The 17,890-nt window shown below is 41.5% G+C and overlaps 1 protein-coding gene across 2 annotated transcripts in view; it reads left to right on the top strand.

Moving 5' to 3' along the window:
• Nucleotides 1–17,533, top strand: part of TRUB1 (TruB pseudouridine synthase family member 1) — an 82,009-nt gene extending 64,476 nt beyond the window's left edge. The window contains exons 7-8 of one of the 2 annotated variants that reach the window (XM_077454934.1): nt 766–822; nt 13,562–17,533. In XM_077454934.1, coding sequence (XP_077311060.1) covers nt 766–822; nt 13,562–13,764 — 260 coding nt within the window. In that variant the 3' untranslated portion in view covers nt 13,765–17,533. Of the gene's footprint in view, nt 1–765; nt 823–13,352; nt 13,512–13,561 lie in introns of those variants that run through there. The other variant, XM_077454935.1, reaches the window with a different exon arrangement.
• Nucleotides 17,534–17,890: the final 357 nt, after the last annotated feature.

Genomic DNA, 17,890 nt, shown 5'->3' with positions numbered 1-17,890 from the left:
TACAGATATGTGCCCAGCTCAGATTTCATGAATTGGGTTTACAGCCACTTGAAAAGAAAAGATATCCGCAGAATGAACTTCAACTTTAAGAAATGACAAGTGTGTATCAGTGCTGATTTGGTCAGTGTAAAGCAGCGTGCAATCAATGTAGTTATACAGAACACTGTACTAAACGCATAAAGAAAAGAGCAGTGTTGCATTTTTCTTTATATGTTTAAAAAGAATGACTATTTTTGTATTGAGTGGTACCTGCAGTTTCTTAATGTATCTGAACCCAAGATCAACAATGTAATATTGCAGCTTACGAGTCTCTAGAAGTGTTCACTGAATTTGTTTTCTTTACATTTTATTCCCTAGTTTTCACCTGGTGATCATACAAATTAAACACTTCCTGTCCTAGGGTGACCACACTTGTTCTCTGTATTGTATCTATAGAGGATCAGCATTGTCGCCCTAGGACAGGACTACAGAACACCTCCTGACCCCTCTTATTAATGACATGGGGATGGGTCCTAGCACACTTCCCGATATCATTAATATGAGACTACAGAGTAAAATTTAGAGTTTGTGGATGGCTGTTCACGTCATTCAATACTTTATTGCGCGTATTTAAATACTGTTCTTTTTGCTGAACATTATATGACACTGACAAATGAATTATTCAGATATAACCTCTTATAGACCTAAAACAGTTCTGCTCCTGTCTTGACTCCAGCTTTGCTTGTACTAAGTCTGCCAATATAATATGCTTTTCTCTCCCCACAGACATCGAGTGTGGAGGCGGATTCTATGTCCGCAGTCTGGTCAGAGACCTTGGCAAAGGTGAGTGCCTTAAAGTGGGCTCCTGCCCAAAGAGCTAAATACAGCAGTGTCACCCTTTGATTATACTGTATATTTGGAGCCTGTAGATTCTCATCTTCCCATGTCCTCTCTCCTTCCGTATGCACATTAGTCTATGAATGAGTGTCACATCTCTACTGAGGATTGTGCCAGTGCTTAACTTCTGTAGTTCTCCTCCCTTCCCCCTCCAGTCCCTAGTACTAGAATTATGTTAGACCAGGAATCGGCAACTGGTCAATCTAGATCTGTTTGTTTATCACAGCCATGTGAGGGGTAACCTCTTACTGTGCCAGCTCCTGACCCTATCCACAGCCTGTCAGATCAAAGCAGACAGTAAGCATTGCAGAGCTGATAGAAGTCCTCTGATGTGCAATATGACACAAGCCAAAGGGAGGCTTTCTGGTAGCTGCTGCATTTGCGTGCCACTTTTTATTTTTCTGTTTTTTTTGCATTCGGACAAAAGAAAAAAAGGTTGTCAATACTATAAATAATTATAATAAAAATATATATTTTTTTATATATATATATATTTTTTAAATAGCTTTCCAGAGTGACTAATGTAAATGTCCTTTTTATAAATTACTTTCAAAGTGACTCCAATTCCAAGGTGACTTATGCAGTAAATCGATCACAGCTCCTGTGCAGAAAAGTGAATAGCACTTGTGCTCCCCTCTCGATTCCACACTCACCAGATAGCTGCACCCCTGCAGGGGTAAGGCACATGTAACCAGATCTGCCTTTGATCCTGGTGTCCAGTAGAAGAGCTTAATCCACGGCGTGTTAAATCATGGGATGTCCGTATATGGATGGCTGGAATAAGGGACACTCCTAGTGAAAGTCTGAAAACATAAATTATTATTTTTTTTTTTATTGGGTTAAAATAGGCACTCAATCATGCCAAGAACAATTGCAAAGAAAATCCGTGGGTCTGGGACAGCTGTGGAACGCATGGATTTTCATTGCAATTGTTCCTGGCATGATTGAGTGCCTATTTTAACCCAATAAAATCTTTTTTTTATGTTTTCGGACTTGCACTAGGAGTGTCCCTTTTTCTATCCATATACGGACAGGGCCGCTGATAAGCCAGTACAGCTGACCCTGTTGTACTGGGCCCAGCCAGTAGGGGGGGCCCGAGCAATCTTAACAGCATTTAGAATAATAAAAAAAAAAAAAAAAAAAGTCTGACTGCACAGGGCTGACCGAGGGAGGAGGAGAGCATCACCCCAGGAGCCTGGATCTCAGATAACACAGGGGTCTATGGATAAGAGAAGAGGGGACGTGTATTCCTAGTGTATTACTATCAGCACCCGAGCCTCCCCCCCCCCCCCCCCCCTCCTCGGGAAGGACAGAACACTGGAGCTCTCCTCAAGGCAAGATAACAGGTGACAGATTGCATTCTTCTCCTGTGATCCCCATTCTGCCTCTGTACAAATCTGTGCTGTAATCTTGCCCTGCACCTCAGCAGGACAGGTCTGGTGGAAGTGAAAGCTAAATTCATGAATATGCTAGGAAAATAATGGGACTTTTCAGGGACTACACACAGATGCATTTCACAAAATCATTCTTTTAATATAGTTGTATGTTGAATATATTTATATAGCACCTGAAAAGTCCCAGTATATTCCTAACATATTCATAAAGTTGAGTATTAACAGCAAAGAAAGTGTATACATATATATAATACAACCCATCTCCAGGAAATGAAATAAAGTCCAACCTTGCAGTGTGTGTGGGGGGGGGGGGGGAATAGACTCTTTCACTTACCTGTTTCCATGCTCCAGCCAGCTGCAGAGCCCTCTTCCTCCACCAAACCTCATCACATCGCAGGGGGGCTGAAGTGTGAGCAACTGGGCTTAGGTGTCTGTTTGTGAAGCAGTGATCAGTGGAGATCCAGAGGATCGCCGCTGATCACAGCCCATAAACAGTTTATGAACCAGAGATAATCGGGGGAGAAGTGTTTGAATATGTTCTCCCGCCGATTATCTCCGCACACTGAGAATCCTCATTGAATGACACAGTAATGGCCAGTTTATGAAGCTGCGATCTCAGCGCTTCACTGGCGATCTGTGTCAGAATTCACACTCCCCGATTCACCAACTCAGAGGTGGAGAATCGGGGAGTGAAGACAGAATGTGGGGGGATCTGAAGAGGAAAGAGGAAGATGATCAACTTCCTTATGCCTCGTTCAGACCCCCAACACTGTAACCATGTCCCCCTGTCATATTTATATATAATGTGTATATATATATATATATAATGTTTGTGTATATACATGTATATATAATGTCTGTGTGTGTATACATGTATATATTATGTAGGGGGACTCTTTATTTTACTAACATTAATCACACCGTGTGTCAGTGTATTGAGCTGTGATAATTTATCACTGCTTAATAAATTGACATCTCTGTGTATTGGTGAATTTCTCGTACTGTAAACTTGTAAAGTCTCACGAGATTCCAGTATTAGGGGCCGTTCTCCAGTGTTAGAAGCGTTTGTAGATCGCTTCACTCCTCCAAGGGTGAAGCGATCTACTCCGCTTTATAAACTGACATACAGAGGAGAAAGAGCTCCTCTGTGAATGCCGGAGAATGAAGTAGTGAATAGATTTCACTGCTTCATAAAAGGACACCTATGTGTCAGTAAAACATACACAAGCGCTGTAGGGAACCATTCAGCGCTGGAAGAAGCCAGCTAAAGCAAGAAATTGGGTAAAGCTGGGTACACACACATCAAAATTCAGTTTAGCAGTAATCGGACAAATTTTGATCTATGTGTAGCCCTCCGTGTTAGAAGCCAATCATTATACCACCTTGGTATATTCATATGCCATCCCACATACTGACTCCTACCACCTTTGATCACTTCAAATCACTGAAGTGGTCATTGTGGTTAGAGTGTTCCTTTAATATCTCTCAGAAAAAGTTAACCTCTATATACTGATTCCATTTCATTTGATCATCCTCTAGTTGTGTTAAATTGGTGGGGGGTGCTGCCTGTATACCCTAGCCTCTCGGTATAGGGGCGGGGCCAGGGATGTGGCTAAAGGGGGCCCCATCAGGTAGGCTGTACGGGGCCCCATGATTTCTATCAGCAGCCCTGTATACGGACATCCCATGATTTAACATCCCGTTGAGGAGGCTCTTCTACTGGATACCAGCATCCAAGGCAGATCTGGTTACATGTGCCTTACCCCTGCAGGGGTGCAGCTATCTGGTGAGTGTGGAATTGAGAGGGGAGCACAAGTGCTATTCACTTTTCTGCACAGGAGCTGTGATCGATTTACTGCATTAGTCACTTTAAAAGTGACTAACATAATGTCCTTATAAGTGACTTTCAAAGGACAATTTAAAATATAAATAAATATATAATAAATGGGCTGTTTAGGGAAGAGGCGGACGTGTTGTCACCACTACGCTGATCAGGTGGGGAAAAAAACAGGCTTTGGACATAATTCTAATATGTAAATTCTGTCACTTTAAAAGGTTTCTCAAATGCACAAAAACAGCGATTAAAGTGTTACAAAACCCACAACAGTAAAGTCAGTGTGTATATGCAGTAAAGCATATACACACTGTGGAACGAAGGGGTTAATCCTCTGTATTGTGTAAAAAGGCTGTTTGATCCTGTCTTCTCTGATCCTCACCTTCTTCCACTGTCCCCAATCCATCTCCTGATAAGACAGAGCCTTTGGAGTCACTCTGCACATGCTCAGTTTGGTGTGTATTACTAGAGAGGGTTTTTTTTTTTTTCGCTTGTGAGGGTTGATGTGATCGGCACAGGGCCAATCGGCACTGTCCAGACAGAGGGTCAGGGGTCCTGCAGCATCATTGGACACTCGGAGTAGATAAAACTCCTACAAGCTTTAACCAGACACTGATAAAAGTCACAAGACTGCTTTATACTGCTGGTGAGAAGATATTTAGCAGTTTATATTTACTAAAATAAGTGCATTTCCATGTTCTGTGTACCATGGGAGACCAGATATAGTGAATGCAGGGTCCTGGATTTAGTATCACTATAAGCTTTATCTGGTACTGCTGCTGTTTTTATACTTTAGAGAAAGTGTCAATTTGATATGTAAACAAATATTTCTAAAAAAATATATTGATAAAATCGATTTTTCTTGGGTATTTTCATCTGACAAAAATGTAGTATAAATAAATGGAATAAGTTGTGCTCTCCATTGCGCTCGTTAGAACTAGGTCAGCTAGGCTTTTCTTGTCCCTATAACGTCCTCCTAGTCTCTGATGTGCTTATTGTTCTGCATTTGTTACCTCTTGGATGAAGCTGATTGCTAGCCTCGTACATGGGGTGTCACAGAGGAAGAATATTGATTTTTGCTATCTGCAGTCCTTATGAAAAGGTCGGCGGATCTTCCTGTCTTATGTTCCTGGCTTCTATTGTCTTCCTGACCCAGATATTCACCTACTGCTGCTGCTTGCAAACACAGAGCCTTTTGGAAGGCATGTGGCAGGTGAATATTCTATCCTCTCCTGGCTGGAAAAGTTTATTGGTCTGTTATCGGTTGGTCCCAGCCCAACAGCAAATTTACCCCCTGTATCCAACTCACCATTTTGTTTTTAGTGCAGAGAGGGCATGCATCAAAATTGTGTAGCCCCTTATGGCCTCTGTATGGCCCCTGTCCCTCCCTCCCACCAAAAAAATAAAAAAATCCAAAGTGGCCTTATAGGGAAAGTGTCCCTTATATTTCCTGTTGGGGCACTGTCACAAAAAAAAACACTTTCCTGTCCTCCAGCCCTGTGCAGCTTTCTCATCACTTATTGACATCATGCCCCAGAGCACGCCATCTCTGGTGGACAGTGCCAGCTCAACACTGCTACGGAGCACTGTGTGGAGCCAACACTCTTCTCCCCCTGATACCTGGAAGTCTCATAAGTATTGAAGGGTGACTGCACCATCTCTGATGATTGAGCTGTGAGATGTCCAATAGGATGTCTTGCAGCACACAGCTGCCTGCGCCATCTACCCTCTGCCAGGGTTTGATTGGATGCTGGAGAGAGACTGCAAGATGCAATGACATCCGGCATCTGATGCTTGATGTAAGTCTGTTTAGAGTCAAGGCCAGGGCTGCATGCAGGAAGACTGGCTTGTACTCTCCACCCCATAGGCTGCCTGCAGATTTCCATCTTATGTAGCCTTATTAATGGTGACCATTATCAATATGTAGCTCTTTTTGGTCTGTGAAAAATCTGTTTTAAATAAAAACTATTGAATGTGAAAATATTTAACGTCCAGGCATATATACATAAAAATAAAGTTAATACAGCACTGTATTCATTAATACATCAGTAAATTGTTCTTTTTAAATACAGGCAGTGTAAATATCTAAATCCGACCTGGTATCAGCATCTTGCAGTTGCTGTACAGCAAGGCTCCAGTGGTGAGGATGGAGAAGCACAAGGAGCCAGTCAGTTGAGCTCCAGTACTTATGTGTTGACAAGGGACATGCTGATAGGTGGGAGCATAACTAAAGCCTAAACTTTTAGTTTTGGATGAAGTACAAAAGGTTTGGGGCCTCTGTATCAGTTTTTTTTTGGCATAACTAAAGCCTAAACTTTTAGTTTTGGATGAAGTACAAAAGGTTTGGGGCCTCTGTATCAGTTTTTTTTTGTCCGTGTCCCATTGGAATGATTTTACTTTACTTTCAGTCCAAAAGACACAACAGGAAGTGAGGAAATTCTGATGTCACTGGGGGTCACCACTGGAGGCTTTCCCTCTGACTTCCTAATAAAAAATGGTTTGTCCTTAGATGCATTTTGTTTGTAGGGGTCTATCTGGGATAAATTGAGGGAAGATTTTTTTTAAAAAAAAATTTGGACACTGATCTGCAGCACAAAATGGTATAATCCCAGCTAGGCAGGCTGAGACTTGTAGTTCGCAAATAGTATAAATGTTGGGCATTCACTCCATGGAGGTAGAGGGTGATATAATTTGGGCTGCTGCTGTCAATACTGTCCCCACTAGTGGGCCAAATGAAAATTAGCTGAATAATAGGCAGCACCTGCTCCACCTATTATAATGCTGTAATATTTTGTCTATAACTAAACCAACTTGTACTAAACAGATCAATTAAATCAAAAGTACCTGTCAGCAGGCCATCAGAGTACCCGAGTACCTGTCACCAGTTCATCAGAGTACTCGAGTACCTATTTGCTGCCCATGCCTCATTTTATGTGTAATTCCACTGGGCTGGTGCTCAAGGACCTTCAAAAGTGTGATGGGTATTTCATTAATTAGATATGTAATTTATGCTCCTAGAACGCCTAAAGGTACTACTTCAATCTTGGGCCTCTGTATGTGGCCAGGCTGTGTAAAAGTCTCACACATGTGGTATTGCCCTACTCTGAAAGAGTAGCAGAATGTATTTTGTGGTGTAATTTTTGTAGCCGAATGTATTTTGGGGTGTAATACATGCTATGTTTTAGAAATATTTTATAAATTGACAACTTTGTATTTAAAAAAAAAAATGCATTTTCATTATTTTTTCCACATTTTCCAAAAGCTTCTGGAAAAAATCAACCATTCAGAAGACTAATTTTGCCTCATAGATTATACGTTTGGGGCGTTTGCTTTCCAAAATTGGGTCCTCATTTTGTGGGCAATTCCATTGTCCTGGTGCTCCAGGGCCTTCAAAAGTATAATAGGTCATTGAGAAATGAGATGTGTCTTTTATGCTCATAGAACGCCTGAAGGTGCCACTTCAAAGTTGGTCCTCTGTATGTGGCCAGGCTTTGTAAAAGTCTCACATGTGGTATCTCCGTACTCGGGAAGAGTAGCAGAATGTATTTTGGGGTGTAATTTGTATGGATATATGCTGTGTGTGAGAAATAACCTGATAATATGACAATGAATTGAGGGAAAAAATTACAACTTAAAAAAACTCACCGTGCTACCTACTTAATACCTTGGAATGTCTACTTTCTAAAAAGGGGTCATTTGGGGGTGTATTTGTACTTTCCTGGCTTGTGAGAGTCCATTCACACAGGGGCAACTTTAGATCCGACTTGAAGTCGTCCCAAGTTGCCTCAAGTCACGCAAAATGATAAAATCAATGTAAGTGAATGAGAGCCGTCTTAGTGCCCGTTCACACTACCGCGACTTGTCAGGCGACTTAGCTGCCTGACAAGCCGCGCTCCGTTCTGTACTATGGAACCGTTCTAATAGGAGCGACTCAAGTCGCTCTGACTTAGAAAAAGGTTCCTGTACTATTTTTGGGGCGACTTGCATTGACTTCTATACAGAAGTCATTTAGCAAGTCGCCGCTGAAGTTGTGTGCAGGTCTCGTCTGTGAGTCGCGCTGCAAGTCGCGTCGCCCCTGTGTGAACGGGCACATAATGTACACTACTGAAGTTGCTCCGACTTCAGAAAAGGTTCCTGTACTACTTCAATCTGCCTTCAAGGCAACTTGTACCCATTGATTTCAATGGAAGTTGCCTTCAAGTCTGATCCCCTGTCTTAACTGAAGCAACTTTCCAGGAAGTAACAATAGTTTCTAGGTAAACCCCTCCCTCCCACAGAGCTGATTATTATGTGATTTGCCACTGGCAAAGTCCCCTGTCCTGGAGGCAACTTCAAGTTGCCTTGTAAGTTGCTTCAAGTCGTGCTGTGATTCATACTCAAGTCGTGTCCAAGTTGCCTCCCAAAGTCTCGCTGGAAGTCGTGTTTCCCCTGTGTGAATGGACTATGTGTCAAGAAATGAGATTTACCTGATGTACTGAAGGCCTGATCAGATGTGATCAATTTTCAGTGATTGGCACCATAGTTTGTAGACACTCTAACTTTCACAAAGACCAAATAGTATACACTAATTTGGGTTATTTTTACCAAAGATATGTAGCTGTATAAATTTTGGCAAAAATTACAAATTAGAATTTTTTTTTATAGCACACAAAAAAAACACTAGTGATTAAATACCACCGAAAGAAAGCTCTATTTGTGTGAAAAAAAAACCTGCACATTGATATGGGTACAGTGTTGCATGACTAATTGTTCAAACTGTGAGAGCGCCAAAAGCTGAAAATTAGTCTGGGTGGGAAGGGAGTGTAAGTGCCCTGTATTAAGGTGGTTAATCAGGCTGCAGGAACTACCATTTCACTAACCCCTGAGTTCACATTGCTGAATGTAATCGCAGACTCCATTGTGCGGAAATATACCAAACTATTCATAATATACGCTACATACTATGGCCGTAGAGAGATTTTGCTGAAATGGAAGGCTACACTACCACCCTACGTTGTCCCCTGGAGAAATAATCTTAATAATGTCCTACCTCTGTATAGAATTGTGTACATCAATAGGAACTGTCCGAGTAAATTTAACCACTTGCCTACTGGGCACTTAAACCCCCCTCGTGACCTGACCAACTTTCAGCTTTCAGTGCTCTCACACTTTGAATGACAATTACTCAGTCATGTAATACTGTACCCAAATAAATGTTTTGTCCTTTTTTTTTTTTTTTTCATACAAATAGATCTTTCTTTTGTTGGTATTCGATCACCTCTGCGGTTTTTTTATTTTTAGCACTATAAATGGAAAAAGACTGCCAATTTTGAAAAAAAACAAAAACAAATTTTTCTTAGTTTCTGTGATAAAATTTTGCAAATTATTATTTTTCTTCATAAATGTTGGCCACAATTTATACTGCTACATATCTTTGGTAAAAATAACCCAAATTCCTGGATATTATTTGGTCTTTGTGAAAGATCGAAAGTCTACAAGTTGTGGTGCAAATCATAAAAAATTGATCACACCTGATGTACTGGTGGCCTATCTCATTTCTTGTGACCCGAACAAGCCAGGAAAGTACAAATGACCTTTTTTTTTAAAGTAGACGTTCCGAGGTATTTAGTAAGAAGCTTGGTGAGGTTTTTGATGTCATTTTTACCCACAATTGTTTGCAAAATAAAGATTTTTTTTTTTTTTCACACAAAATTGTCATTGTAATAGGTTATTTCTCTCACATGGCAAGTGTATACCACAAATGATGCCCCAAAATACATTCTGCTACTCCTCCTCCTGAGTATTATGATACCACATGTGTGGGACTTTTTCATACCCTGGCCACTCAAAGAGGCCCAACATGCAGGGAGCGCAATCAGGTGTTCTAGGAGCATAAATTACACATCTAACTTGTTGACTACCTATTACACTTTTTAAGGCCCTGGAGCACCAGGACAATGACACGTCACACTGATGGCAAATGGCACTAACATATGGCACTTGTACATGGCACTGATGACAGATGGCACTGGCAGGTACTGTGGGCACTTTATTTTCTTTTCCTTTTTTTTTTTTTTTTTTTTTTTTTTTTTTTTTTAACTTACACCGACTCTGCAGCCGTTCGCTCTCCCTCACATGCTGTCTCTGTGGGGAGGAGGGCGAGATGGCAATGAGAGATGAACTCATGTTTACATATGAGATCATCTCTCATTGCACGCTCAGATCGAGTGCTAAATGGTCGGTGTGATTGGCCATTTAGCATGATCGTGTTTGGCTCTGTCCAAGGGACACGGCCAACAAAGAATTTCTCCGATGCGCGGGCGCGCGAATTGCAGAGGTAAACAGGAGGACGTCCATGGATGCCCTCCCGGCAATTGGAGTCCGCACTGTAGCAGTCTTTCGGCTATACCGCAGATGCCTAGTGGTTAACAAGATCTGGTCCTCCCTGGATAGACTCTTGGGGCTACCTGCAAATGGAGCTTTCTCCACCTAGCCCAGAGGTGGACCCATAGAATTGTACATGCTACTTGACTGGGTCTTCCCCAATATGATTGAGGTTCCCCTACTGCTCACTCCCTCCCCTTTTTTTTGTGATTTCCTCCCCCTTTATCCTTGGGTCCGAACCCCCCCCCCCCCCATCACTTTGCCTCTTCCCTCTCCTACCCTTCACTCCCTTGCCCCCCCCCCCCCCTTTTCCATACGAGACCCTCCAATGTCTGTCCAGGATCCACCACTGGTTCAGATGAAGATGTGATCCTGACCTTTTATCAGATGCTCCAAACAAGTAGTCTATTCTGTTTAGATGTTTATGAATGGTTTCCCCTGTACAGTTTTCTTAGTTGTGAACATGTATACCTGCACTTTTCTGTATACCATGCAACTATTTTCTTTTACTGACATTTAATTACTTTAAAAGTTCTTTCAATTGTTAAAAATTAATGACTATGTACCAAAGTAAATTAAAGTGACATATATAGTGGATAATGTGATGGCAGTGCAAATCAAAGTCTATTCCTTGTAAAAAAAAAAAAAGTGCTGTTGTGCTCCGTACTCCAATGGTGTCTGTGCATCCACCTTGTGGGGGACTGGCAATACTCCGCACTCACCAAATATGTTGGACTCCCTTCCCATATAGCAAGAGGAGTCTACTGTGCTTGTAAGTCTTTAGGGGGAACCTATCCTTCTGCAATATCCTCTTGTTACTTCTGCTGGTGTGGTTCAATTGTTATTGACTTCTTATTGATTTATTTGATATTCACTATTAAGATTGGACTTTGGTACACCAGTCATTAATGTATGCACTTCATATGCTCTTTTTCATTATTGACTGTATTCATTTTTGATTTAATTGATCTGTATAGATTTAGTATAAGTTGGTTTATGGTTTTGGTATAGACACAGAATATTACAGCATAGGTATTTAGTACTATTTGTAGGTCGTAAAAGGCTGCAGACACTACATTGTGGACATTTTTTCACTTTGAGATCAGTCCAGAGGACCCTCTTAAAGAATGAGGTTTAACATCTGCGTATGGAAAAGGCTTCTTCAAATGTGGAATAGACATCTCAGAAACTAGTTCTAGTCAGCTCAGTTATTTATTTATTTTTAAAGCTGGATGCATTAGAACAGGGGTAGGCAACCATTTTAAGAGGTGGAGATCTTTCTGAACAACATGAAAAAGATCAAAGATCATCTGAGTTCAGCCCCTTTTTGTAATACATTTGTTTGAAAAAATAAATAGCAAACCTCCAACAAATTGTAAGGATAGTATGAAGAAAACCCATAAAAATATAAGAAAACAAACATCTCTGTAAAAATATAAGCTTAGCCTACCTTTAAAATTTTAGCTTGGGTGTGAAACTTGGCATTAAGGCAGTAGACAGTGTGTGACAGTGTCAGCAGGGCAGTGGACAGTCAGTATGCTGTGGGTGGCCAGTAAACAGTGGGGCAGTGATTGGCCAGTAAGCAGTGGGCAGACAGTATGCAGTGGACGGCCAATATGCAATGGGGTGCCAGTAAGCAGTGGGACAGTCGGTGGCCAGTAAGCAGTGGGGCAGTGGACAGTCTGAACGCAGTGGGTGGCCAGTGGGACAGCAGTGGAGCATTGGGTGGCCAGTAGGCAGTGGGGCCATGGACGGACAGTGTGCAGTGGGGCAGCGGTTGGCCAGTATGTAGTGGGGTGGTGGATGTACAGTATGCAGTGGAGCGGTGGCGGTCAGTATGCAGTGGGGCAGCGAATGTTCAGTGTGCAGTAAATAGCCAGTATGCAGTGGACGGCCAGTATGCAGTGGGGGGCGGTGGACAGTCGGTAAGTAGTGGGTGGCCAGTAAGCAGTGGGGCAGTGGACTGCCAGTATGCAGCGGGTGGTCAGTAAGCAGTGGATGGTCAGAATGCAATGGGTGGCCAGTATACAGCGGATGGCTAAGTATGCAGTGGGGCAGTGGATGCCTAGTATGCGTGGGTGGCCAGTAAGCAGTGAGGCAGTGGACGGTCAGTATGCAATGGGTTGCTAGTAAGCAGTGGGGCAATGGATGGGCTCAGCATGTCCGTCATTTGCACACAGGGCATTTGCATACAGATGTAGGCTGTGTGCAGCCGTCGCAGCAGGACAGAAACTTCCTGCATAGGTAGAACAGTGAAGTGCCAGCTGATCTCCACCATCCTTCCTCACTCATCCATTCAAGTGGCTGGGAAGCACTTGAGAGAAGGGGGCGGGGATCAGTGCTGCATGCTAGGTATGTTCCTTCTCCGCACCATTGAAAAGCACTTTGGACCAGGGTCGGTAAGCCAGGGAGGCCGATCCACGGGTAGATTGCAATCGACGGGTTGCCGACCCTCGCATTTGAATATAATTGGATGTTTACACATATAAGTAATAGCACCAGAGGTTGTTGATCCAGCAAATACCCAACTGACTTAGAAGGTCGGAAAGGATTTTATTTTCCCTGTTGGAACAAATTGGACAATGCTTCATAAGGGTTTATTTATTTTTTTATTTTTTGCTTTTCTCTGGCTCAACTGTGGGTATAGCGTTCCATAAATACAGGTATAAAATATATATATATATATATATATATATATATATATATATATATATATATATATATATATATATATATTGTGTGTGTGTGTGTGTGTATATATATATATATATATATATATATATATATATATATATATATATATATTGATCTCAATGAACTTCTTGGAATTTTTTTTTTTTTCCCCTCATTTTTCTTCCAACCTCACCCATCCCCTACTACTCTAGGCATAAACGGATAAACCTTCCCCCACCCATGACAGTCTCTAATCCGGCATTAGCGAAGCCCCATGTCTGCCAGTTCAGACCCCCTCGGCTCATCTGGATGATTTTCAGCTGATGAGAGTTAAATCCTCAGACATTGATAATTTCACAGGGGCAGTGTTTTGTGGTTTTTCATGTCCTCTCTTTTTTTTTTTTTTTCCTTTTCCTGACAGCCCTGTCAACTTGTGCCAGCGTCAAGGAGCTGATCCGCACCAAGCAGGGCCCCTTCACATTGGAGATGCATGCTCTCAGAGAGGACAGCTGGAGCATTGAACAGGTCGCCCAGTCCTTACAGGAGTATTCCCAACTCCTGCCGGCAAAGCCAGGGGCCAAACGCCTTAGAACAGAGGAGGTGTGCGAGCCTACTGGAGAGTGACGTTGGATGGCCACATTATAAACTATCCACATGTGAATTGCACATCCAGAAAGATGAGAGAAAAAAGCCCTTCAAAAGAGATTTCAATCTTGCAGATTCAGGAGCTCCGTCTTCCTGGGAATTGGTTTGAAGACTCATTTATCAGCATCATTGGTGCTTCAGGAATTGGGTAGCAGAGCAGTGTAGGAAACCTTCATGCTGAATAAAAACACATTTCCCCTTCATGATACATGGACATCCCTGAATATAGAACAATCACGAAGGGCCGTTCACTCTTTGGCACCAAACCCTAACCTATAGTACTATTTTAGTGCCTGCTTATTTTATAACATGTTCTTTTTCATATGTTATTACCTTTGATTACTGATTGTCATGCTCTGCGCAGCATCTCCAACCACGTTGTCAAAAACGACTTCTTTTTACCCAAAAACTTTAATCACCACTGGAATATAATGTATTTTCTTTTCCATTCATTAATGTTAATTATTTTCCATTAATTTCTTTTCCATTCATTAATGTGTATTTGTAGCCATTTTTTTTTGGGGGGGGAAGGGGGTAGAACCCAGTCAGTATTTTATTTTTAGCTGCCTGTGTCACCAATTGGTAGAATTCCCATCATTTCTTGTCCGATACACAACAGAAAGTAAATCTTCCAAAGAATGAGTCATCCTCCCTTAGGGCTCCTTCACCCCTACCCCATTAAAGTGGCTGTAAAGTCTCAAGGTTTTTCACCTTCATGCATTCTATGCTTAAAGTGAAAAACCCTTTGTGCGGCAGCTTTTTTTTTTCTCTTTCTTACCCGAGTCCGATCCAGCGATGTGCAGCTGTCTCTCTCCTCATTGGACAGATTGACAGCAGTGGGAGCCAATGTCTCCTACTGCTATCAGTCAAATCCTGTGATGCAAGGGGCTGAGTCCCAGAAGCGAGCCGACATGGATACACCCAGGGAAAGCGGCTTTCCATGGGGGCATCCGATGAAGGGGGGGGGGGCCTGGAGTGCCAGTGGAGGACCCCTGAAGAAGAGGATTGGGGCTGCTATGTGCAAAACGATTGCACAGAGTAGGTATGTATTACTTTTGTAAACTTTTGTTATTTTTAAAGATTTCAAACATTTTAAGCTGCAGAGGCCAGGGATGTACATGTGCTTCAGTTGTGATGCTTTTATATGTACCACCTGTCGCATGTGAATGGAGCTGCTCTGCAACTGCAGTGCTCTTCTGCAGGGTTTAGAGCAGGCCGTGAAGAGGGAATACAACACCCCTCACTGCATGTTCAGTGCTTTTTAGATAGCAATGCTCTATTGGAATATCTATCCCTATTGGTAGATCTCCTCTCTACTCCTGTTCTAGTGACAAGTGTAACATTTTGGGTCTTCCATCCCGTTTTCTGTCTCAGTGTCCCAAGGGCAAATATAGAGAGCCAACTTCCCCCCTTCGGAAACACGGACAAAAATAAAACCTGAGAGGAGGACTGTTGCACAATAATAGACTCTCTGAACCATCAGCCACTCTAAACTTTCTTCACTTAAAGGGTAACTCCAAGAAAATTAAACCTCGGCTTTATAAGAGCTCAACAATGCATAGAATTATACTGGAAAATTCCAGTATTGTACATCATGACACTGTGCTGGATGTTTAAAACATTGCATGGTGTGCTTAATGCACTTATTACTGGTGAGTAATCAGCTTTTCCTGTATGGAAAACACTTTAAAGGTATTACATGGCTAAAATTGTCTTCTGTAAAGTATGGTTTTTAATGCAAACACTCTCTGAAATAGCAAGTTAAAAAAAAAAAGGCATGCAAAAGTACGTCTTGTGTTTTTCTCAATAGGTTTCCCAGCTGCTGTGCAAAAACATTAAATTTCAAAGTGTTTGACTAAAAATAAAAAAATACATTGGTTCTATTTTATAGCTAAACTCCTGGCATAAAATCACTTGATTATTAGCCACAAAAGATATCGATCCCGTTTGTGTGTACCAAAACCCTTTGCAGACCCAGATATTTATTTGAACCATCATTACTGTGTTGTACATCCTGTGCAGAGAGCAGAGCTGTGGGAGGGGCCATCAACTCCACCCACTGCAGGCTGCCTGCAGAAAACTACAGGAGGGGGGCGGAGAAAAGACCAGTCAGCCTGCACAAGGAAAGAGCAGCAGTGATTGGTCTTTATTACAGGAAAAGTGTCACAATGGATTACTGCACAGATCTAGAAGAAATACAGAAAACACACCAAGATTTAAAGAATACACATGATACCGTAAATCTATTTAGACAATATTTTCTTACTTAAATTTAATGTGTTAGAGGACCTGGAGGAAAGGTTTCCAGTGGTAGATGGTGTGGAGCATCAATTATAGCATTGCAGACCGCCTTTTCATTTAAGTGCAACAAAAGACAAAACTTTTTTTTGTTTTTGGATAGAGTAAGGTAGGTTATAACATTGTCAATTTTGTATTTATTTATTTTTGCTATCTGTGTCCCTTTTTGGAGAGATTTCCCTTCACTTGACCTTCACCGCCTAACGACCATCTACGGCGGCAGACTGTCTCTCCTGCACCACTTCCAGGTAAGAGGCACACCGCTTGTGCTGTGATTCGTCACAGCACAAGCAGATCAGCGTGTGCCGGCCAATGGATGTCTGCCGGCACACGCTGATCAGCGAGGTGAACGACAGAACAGAGCTCTGCCTATGTAAACCAGGCAGAGCTCTGTGCTGGTAGCGGGGAGGAACTAGAGATTTTGTTTCCCTACAAAGCAGGGAATAAAATCCAGCACATCCCTTAGTACAAGCACCACATAGTAAACACAAAGCAGTGGTTAGGCACACATATAACCCTTTGATCGCCCTAGATGTTAACCCCTTACCAGCCAGTGTCATTAGTACAGTAACAGTGTATATTTTTGGTACTAATCACTGTATTAGTGTCACTGGTTCCCACAAAGTGTCAGATTGACTGCTGCAAAATCGCAGTCCAGCTATAAGCCACTGATCGCAACCATTACTAGTATAAATAAAAATTCCAGTAAATATCTCCTAGTTTGTAGACGCTATAACTTTTGCGTAAACCAATCAATATACGCTCATTTTTTTTACCAAATATATGTAGCAAAATATATATTGGCTCAATTTTTTTTTTTTTTTCTATTGGATATATTGGCAAAAAGTAAGAAATCTTGTTTTTTTTCAAAATTGTCAGCTTTTTTTTGTTTATAGCTCAAAAAAATAAAAATAAAATAAAAATGCAGTGGTGATCAAATGCCACCAAAAGAAAGATCTATTTGTAGGGAAAAAAAAAAAGGACATACATTTTATTTGGGTACAGTGTTGCATGACTGTAATTGTCAGTTAAATTAATGCAGTACCATATAGCAAAAAATGGCCCGGTCCTGAAGGGGGGGTAAATCTTCCGGAGGGCAAGTGGATAAGGGGTCAGTTTTACATGCAAAGGTGAAGCTCAGGGATTTGGATATATATTCATTACAAGATTACTGTTGTATATGAACTGTAAATGGTACTATTTGATTTCCATGTGTTTTGACACTGATTTATTTTGTTGGTTGAAGTCACTGCTTGTATACCATTAATGTATTTACTTGTGTATAAGGTGTAGCAGCTCTGCTTTATTTTTGTGTTGATTATTGTAAATTACATTGTTATTGCCTTCAAAGCTGCAAAAAACTTAACTGCTTATACTTTGTGTGGAATAAAAGAGAGACTTTGTTCCTTTTACAGTGTGCAAAAAATAAATGATAATTTTGTTCAAGAGATTGTGACTTTACATGTAATTGCAATTATTTGAAATACATCACAAAAAAATACATTCAATTAAAATAGTTATTTTAAAAATGCAGAATTTACTTTTTTGTGTGATAAGAAAACATTAATTTCTTGGGTCAGTTGGGGAACAGAACTGAAACTGATGTGCTGTTGGGGTCCTTGAGGACGGTACTGTGTATGGTACTGATTCAGCCCTAATGGGTTGGACACAAGCAGGCTGAAGGGCATGTTCTCATGTCTCTGTGGCTGGCTCAGTGTGGATGGTAAATGCAATACAACGCCATTTCCTGTTTTCTTGATGTTCCACTAGTTGGGCACTTCTTTCTTACCAGGATAAAAAGTTGTAG

The sequence above is a fragment of the Lithobates pipiens genome, unplaced genomic scaffold, assembly GCF_037356315.1.
Source record: "Lithobates pipiens isolate NorthernLeopardFrog02 unplaced genomic scaffold, aLitPip1_a1.2 Scaffold_25, whole genome shotgun sequence".
Classification (NCBI taxonomy): domain Eukaryota; kingdom Metazoa; phylum Chordata; class Amphibia; order Anura; family Ranidae; genus Lithobates; species Lithobates pipiens.
Note: the sequence above shows the minus strand (reverse complement) of the source record. Positions and strands in the feature narration are given on the sequence as shown.